We start from the raw sequence: 8,128 nt of genomic DNA on the forward strand, positions 1-8,128 counted from the left end.
AACTGGAGTAAGTCTAATAACCACTAGACCGCCACCCTAAGCTGTAAAGCATGCTTGTGAGTTTGTTCATATCCTCGTACACAACACAAAAATCTTTCATTTATTAAATCAAAGTACAAAAAGTGAAACCCCAAGTTTAAACTTTTTATCTTTCAGTTTTTCAACAAAATCTTTCCTTGACCAAGTCATAGAACAATAAGTGAACCCAAATTGCAAGCAACACGAAAAGTCTTCGGCTATGATTCGGTTGATTAAAGCAATCCAATTACCTTGGGCCGCATCATAGCAGTCGCTATTGGGCCACAGCAAATGAATTGCTATAAATACTCATCAACGAGAGTTCCCTCCAACTCACAACCAAAAACCAAGATTCATGGCTTCCCCTTCCCAGCAAATGCTTCAGTCTACCTTATTATTTGTCCTTATAATTTGCACATGCATATTTCTTCGAGTTGAGTGTGCCACCTTGAGTATCCTTACAGATAAGGAAGCCTTGATCTCATTCAAGTCTGGAGTAAGTCTAAAGGCTCCCACCCTCTTATCTTCTTGGGACCAAAACAGCTCATCCCCATGCAACTGGACTGGAGTTGTGTGCAATAAGTACTCTGGCCTACCTGGCCAGAGAGTGGTTGGCCTTGATCTTTCAGATTTTGGACTTGAAGGGTCCATTAGCCCTCATATTGGCAATCTCTCCTTCCTACGTTCCCTTCAACTTGGACAAAACCAATTCACAGGTATGCTTCCTGATCAAATTAGCAATCTTTTCCGTTTGAGAGTTCTTAACTTGAGCTCCAACAGACTAGAAAGTGTGCTATCCTCAAGTTTAAGCCAATTGACTGAGCTTCGAGTCCTCGACTTGTCTGAAAACAAGAATATCACAGGAAGAATTCCTGAAGAGTTTAGCTACTTGACAAAGCTGGAAGTGTTGAAGCTGGCAAGAAACTATCTCTATGGATCACTTCCACCAGCTATAGGTAATCTTTCCTCACTCACCAATTTAAGCTTGGGCACCAACACCCTTGGTGGTGCAATACCTAGTGAATTAGGCCACCTCCAAAATTTGAAGGAACTTGATCTTACTATTAACAATTTTTCTGGCACAATTCCTCCATCAATATACAACATTTCCTCTCTCGTTTCTTTGGCCTTAGCTTCAAACAACCTATGGGGTGAAATTCCTGGGGATATTGGGATTAAACTGCCAAATCTTTTAGTTTTCAACTTTTGCATTAATAAGTTCACAGGCAAAATTCCATGGTCTCTGCACAATCTAACCAACATAAAGGTCATACGCATGGCACACAACCTTCTGGAAGGGACAGTACCACCAGGCCTAGGAAATCTCCCATTCCTTGAAATGTACAATATTGGTTTTAATAAGATTGTCAGTGATGACGGTCTTAGTTTCATTACTTCTTTGAAAAATAGCACTCTTCTCAGCTTCCTTGCAATTGAGGGCAACTATTTTGAGGGTGTGATTCCAGAATCAATAGGCAATCTTTCTAAGGCTCTCTCAAAGTTGTACATGGGAGGAAATAGCTTTAATGGTAACATACCCAACTCCATCAGTAATCTTAGTGGCCTGACTTTGCTAAATTTGAGCTACAATTCACTTTCTGGTGAAATCCCACCTGAAATAGGCCATTTGGAGGAACTGCAAAAATTGGGTTTAGCAGGAAATCAATTATCTGGTAGTATTCCAAATTCCCTAGGTAATCTCCAAAATTTGAACGAAATTGATTTATCAGGGAATAGGTTGGTGGGCACTATACCACCTACTTTTGGGAACTTTCAGAAACTTCTTTCCATGGACGTGTCCAACAACAAGTTTAATGGGAACATAACTAGAGAAATTTTCAATCTCCCAAGTTTGAGCACTGTTTTTAATCTGTCAAAGAACCTTCTAAGTGGACCTTTTCCTGAAGAAGTTTCTCTTCTAAAAAATGTTGTTGCAATTGACCTTTCTGACAACCTTTTTTCTGGTAATATCTCCGGTTCAATCGGAGAGTGTAGGAGCTTGGAGAAATTATTCTTAGCCAGAAACTTACTTTCAGGTCCTATTCCTAGTTCTTTAGAAGAAGTGAAAGGCCTTGACACTCTAGATCTCTCTTCCAACCAACTTTCTGGCTCCATTCCTGTTGAACTAGAAAAGCTACAAGTCCTTCAGTCCTTGAATCTATCTTTCAATAATTTGGAAGGGGTAGTTCCCACAGGTGGAGTTTTTGGAAACCTCTCTATAGTCCATTTGGAAGGCAACCCAAAGCTTTGTTTGCATTTGGCATGTGTCAAAAATAGCAATGGAAGAAAGGTAGCAAAACTTGTTGTTATTACCAGTATCCTGGTATCATTTGCCCTATGCTTTATACTTGGCTCACTGCTCTACTTAAAGAGAAGTAAAGCAAAGATTACAAGTACTTCTGAATTGGAGAAAGGGCAACATCAAATGGTCTCATACAATGACCTTCGTCAAGCAACTGGAAACTTCAACCAAGAAAACTTTCTTGGAAATGGGAGCTTCGGGTCTGTATATAAAGGCAATCTAAGGCAAGGAATTGCTGTGGCAGTTAAGGTCCTTGACACTGAGAGGACGAGCTCTTGGAAGAGTTTTCTTGCAGAGTGTGAGGCTCTGAGGAATGTTAGGCACCGGAACCTTGTTAAGCTGATCACATCATGCTCTAGCATAGACTTCAAGAACATGGAATTTCTGGCTCTGGTTTATGAATATCTGAGTAATGGCAGCTTAGAAGACTGGGTCAATGGCAAGAAGAAGAATGCGAATGGGGATGTGTTGAATGTTGTGGAGAGATTGAATGTGGCCGTTGATGTTGCCTGTGCATTGGATTACTTGCACCATGACTGTGAAGTTCCAGTGGTGCATTGTGATTTGAAGCCCAGCAACATTCTTTTGGGTGAAGACATGACTGCCAAGGTAGGAGACTTTGGGCTAGCAAGGTTGCTGATGCAAAGAACAGACATTGAACATTCTATTAGCCGTACAAATGTTCTAAAGGGTTCCATAGGATACATACCTCCAGGTTAGTACTATTACAGCTTTCTCTTCTGTTGGGTACTTGTAAATGGAGTAACTTGATTTAGTACTGGCTTGCCATTTTCTTCATTTAAACATTCCTCATCTGTGTTAGCATTATAAAAAATATTTATAATATCTTATTCTTTTTTTCTACGTACGTGCATATAATTTCTTTTTCTTTTTTGCATATAGTCAACTCTTGGTTATGACTTGAATCAAGGAATATAACATCAATTATATTTAATTCAAGACCTAATTAAGGGCCTCATATGTCAACTCTTATATAAATACTGAAGAGAAATGCTGGTATCATAATTTTTGTCACAATTTACCTCGTGGTGAATTGTGAGTGGTGAAAAAAAAAATAATGGGTCCATGTGAGCCTACACTTCCACCACTCATAACTAGTCACGTGATAAGTTGTGACAAAAAATGTGTAATTATTTGCAGTCTTGACATTACTCATATCTTCATACTATATAAACAATATTACACAAAAATTTTGAGATTTTTTTTTTTTTGGGTTAAAGAATCAAATAAAAACTCTATATCCCATTATAATGCGGGATGCAGAAGCAACAAAAAGCTGAACATGTTCATTTCAAGAAAATAATAAACAAAACATATTTTCTTCTAAAAATAATCTCGACTCTGCGAGAATTCCTTAAATTTACAAGGAGTATAAGATTGCAGGATGGAGTATAAAGTGGAAGATTAGAGTAAGGCAAAAGATTTTTTGAACGTTTTTTCTATTCTCTATATTCTTTTTAGCTTAATCTAAATAGCCATAATAGAATAAAAATATTTTGTCTCATTCAATCTTAATTAGTGCTACACTTATCATGCAATCATATATAATTTTTTATGCTTTAAAAAAAAAAGTTTTTATTAACATATTGAATCAACTATATATGATGTAGAGTACGGCATGGGAGAGAAACCATCAACCACTGGAGATGTATACAGTTTTGGTGTAATGCTGCTAGAGCTCTTCACTGGGAAAAGACCAACACATGAGAGCTTCATTGGAGACCTAAACCTAATCAGATGGGTGCAATCAGCTTTCCCTGCCAACATAATGGAAGTACTCGACCCAGAGATGCTACAACTTATGAGCCGCCTTCATCATAATGACCAACCCATAAGCCCTGATGTTCAACGTGGTTGCCTGATCACAATCCTCGGGGTAGGGTTATCTTGCACAGTTGAAGCTTCTGATGCCCGCATTAGCATTAGGAGTGCTCTACACAAATTGAAGTCTACAAGAGACACCCTTCTTAAACCAGCTCCCGTTATGAATACCAAATCGAATAATATTTGTTAGAAATGGATCTGTTAATGAGTATCTGTGTAATAAGATCTCGTTCTGGACCACAATATGCAGAATTTTAGATCCTTGTTGCTCTCTATAATTTTCTTTATCTTTAGCAGTGTTCTCATTGTTAGATATTCGAAATATACTTTATCTTTTCATGGCATGTGTGAATCTTTTGTGAAGAAATCACATACCTACATTTTTCTATATATAAATAAAAATCATGTATCTCCATAGTTCGATGATGACTTGTTCGTTGAAATCTTGAAAGAAAAGCCTTGATTTCCAAACACATAATCTCTTTTCACAACCTAAATTTACAACCCCCCCAACAGTTCTATTTGTGTCCTCTCCACAATCTCTTTCTCTCACCCTAACAACAATAACAACAACAACAAAGTTTCTTGGCATTTAGATTTGCAATTGGGACAAATCTGATTGGATGTGGCCGAAAACGGTGACAAAAAAATGGTGAAGGCAATGTGAGGAGCTGTGAGGATAGGGACAAAAATGGCCGATCGGATTTGATTTTTATTTTTACTGAGGATTTATGAATTTGGGATTAAGGGTGATGAAAATTGTGAGTTTTTCTCCTCCTCGTCATCATTGTTGTTGTTGTTGTTTATTTATTTAATGTATTTATGTGTGTGTTCTCTTTTGGAGCTAGGGTGGTTGTTAGGTAGGAACTGTTTGTTTGGTGTGACCAACCCATAAGCCCTGATGTTCAACATAATTGCCTAATCACAATCCTCGGGGTTGGGCTATCTTGCACCGTTGAATCTTCTGATGCCCGCATTAGCATTAGGAGTGCTCTTTACAAATTGAAGCCTGCGATAGACACACCCTTTTTAAACCAGCTCCCATTGAGAATACCAAATCAAATTATATTTGTTAAAATAGGTCAGTTAATGAGTATTTGTAACACATTCTTGAGTACTATATGCAAAATTCTGGATCCTTTTTACTCTATAATATTCTTTATCTTTTGCAGGGTTTCCATGGCTAGAAACCATCAAAATATACTTTATCTATCCACAACATGTGTTACTCTTTTTTGAATAAACCATACCTCTAATTTTCTTAATAAAAAGAAAGAAAACCACATAACTCCATCGTTTGATGATGAGCCCTCCGTAGAAATCTTGGAAGAGAACCATGATTTCTAATTGATGGTAGCTGCAAGAGAGTGTTTGTGTGGGAGGGGGAGGAGAAAACTACTCTCTAGTCTTCATAACATTAGGTGAAAGAAAATAACAATTTAAATCGGCCCATTGTTATTTAGTTAGGGTGAGGATATGGGCTTCCTCATATATTTAAAAAGAATTAGTCCATCCCCAAAAGAATAAAAGAGACAAAATAGAAAACCACGTTCACATAATCACCATATCTAGCAATTGGGCTAGAAAATAAATCTTGGGGATAAGCTATGAGCCTATGTCAGTTTGATATGTCTTAAAATAGACCATGTAATGTAAGAAAAATATAACAATAACAAAAACAACATGATTTTTTTTTTTTTATGAAGAACAACAGTAGAATAAGCTCCTAATTTTTTTGATAATAAGATAATTCAAAATTCAAATGCATAAGTTATCACCTTAGAACAAAAGGACATGTGTCTTACAATATCAAGAAATACACGCAACATAGCGCGGATAATTAAAGAGAAATGTCGAAGGCTCAAGTATAAATAGAGAGGATTATTTTCCAAGCAAGGGACACAATTATTCAGATACATACTCATTACTCTTATTATTGTAAATTTCTTTTTTTTAAGGTGAACTCAGATTTCATTCATTGATTAAAATTGTGAGAGTCAAAATACAACGCCTCTAAGGCAGGTGGTGGAGATTCTTCCAACCACACCCGTTTATCATCTACTTGTCTAGCATATTTTGCCAGTGAATGGGCAACAGAATTAGCAGTACGTTTTACAAAATTTACTAACCAAGTTCGAAGAGCTGCTACAAGACAATGGATATCTCAATATATGTGACCCAAACCTGAGTTGTTCACCCCTTTGGCTTGAACAGACCGCATGACCTCTATATTATCCCCTTTCCAGCACTAGTTTCGAGAACCTCACATCCAATGCAAACTCCATTACTTTACGGCATGTCATCACCTTTGCCTCCTCACTATCCCTCATCGGTGGCCCTTTGGCTAACAAAGCCGCCATAACACCATCCCTATCATTACGAATGACCACACCAAAACCCGATGCCTTTATTATTATAAATTTATAATAAGTTCCTTTGTAGCCGATTTGGTGCATATTCGCAAATAAGTAGTTTGATTTCGGTTGTTGTACTTTAAACCAGTGGCGGAGCCAGGAATTTAGGTCAGGGGGGGCAAGATTAAAAGACAAGATTGGAAAATCATGATCAACTGGTTGACAAGGTTTATTTTGTAGATAATGCCTTCTAATTTGATCTCTTTCATTAGGATGATAGTTACAAATTTTTATTCTTAAACCAGGATCTGTGGGAAGATTTACAACATCCACTTCGATACGAGTTCGTTTAGGATTTGATCCGGACTCATTATTATGATCAAGATTCTCCATAATCTCAATTAACTACAAATATATATGTCATATCATTAAAATAAAGAAAAAAAAATTACAATCTATGATTAAGAATAATCAAATGAGGAGATCATTATAAATACAAATAGTTTAAACATATAATTTGAATTATAAATTTATGGTTAAGAATAGTCAAATTAAGAGATCCATCTAAATATAAACAGTTTAAACATATAATTTGATTCTTTAAAAAAAAAATAAATAAATAAATCAAAGCAAAAGTATTAAGAGTATGCATACCTATAAATATTTGAATGTAACTTAAAAACCCAACTTGAATGCTTTTAAAAACTGCACAGCAATTTTGAGATCCAAACAAAGAAATTGGATTGAAAAGAAAATTTTTCGTTGTGATGGGAGGCGTGCCTTGTTTGCATTATATATACTTTTTTTTTTTCAGAGTTCTACTGACTTCTAATCCGGGTAGGTGTAGCAAAGTTGTTATAGAGATCATTAGAATTGTACTACTTCTAGGGGTAGAAGTCTACTACTACTAGGAAAGCAGGAAAGGTTTTATCACTTCTGTCCAAAAAAAAAAAAAAAGGAACTCAATTAAGTCACGTTACTTTTCCTTTCTAGCTTTTTTTTTTTTTTTTTTGTTGGGGGGGGGGGGCAAATATGGTATTTCCTAGTATAAAAAAATTGAAATGTCAGGGGGGCACCTGCCCCCCCTCGCCCCCCCCTCCCTCCGCCCCTGCTTTAAACACTCCGTTTGTTTCGAAATAAAATATTTTCATAATTTCAAGTGTTTGTTTGCATGTAAAATATAGTCAAAGTTGTAAAATATTTTCAATTTGACCAAAGTTTGTGCATAAAAGCTTGTAAAATATTTTACCAAAAAAATCAAGGCATTTAGGGCACACGGTTATGCCAATGATAGTGGTGGCCTTTTGCATAGGAAATTGAAATAAGCTGAACCATGAGTACTTTTTTGATCTAACAAGACAATGACAATGTTGCTCTCCAATTTTTTTAACAAGCCAAATCTAAACAAAACAAAATGACAATGTTGTCCTCTAATTTTTTTAACAAGCCGGATCTAACAAAACAAAAGGACAAAAATACTCTTTTTACAATTTCCCTCCATTTCCTACTTCATCTCCCACCAATACTTACTTTACCAATATTTACTTTTTCTTCTCTTCCACTTTACCAATATCATAGAAAAAACTAAAAGAAGAGTTCAATGTTGAAC

The 8,128-nt window shown here is 36.3% G+C and overlaps 1 protein-coding gene across 1 annotated transcript; it reads left to right on the forward strand.

Moving 5' to 3' along the window:
- The first annotated feature begins 359 nt into the window (after positions 1-359).
- Positions 360-4,498, forward strand: LOC142620672 (uncharacterized). Its single transcript, XM_075794005.1, has 2 exons — positions 360-3,035; positions 3,952-4,498. The coding sequence occupies exons 1-2, from the start codon at positions 374-376 to the stop codon at positions 4,353-4,355; spliced, it is 3,066 nt and encodes a 1,021-aa protein (XP_075650120.1). The 5' UTR covers positions 360-373; the 3' UTR covers positions 4,356-4,498.
- The last annotated feature ends 3,630 nt before the right edge of the window (positions 4,499-8,128 follow it).

This window comes from Castanea sativa, chromosome 1 (genome assembly GCF_040712315.1).
Source record: "Castanea sativa cultivar Marrone di Chiusa Pesio chromosome 1, ASM4071231v1".
Taxonomy (NCBI): Eukaryota; Viridiplantae; Streptophyta; class Magnoliopsida; order Fagales; family Fagaceae; genus Castanea; species Castanea sativa.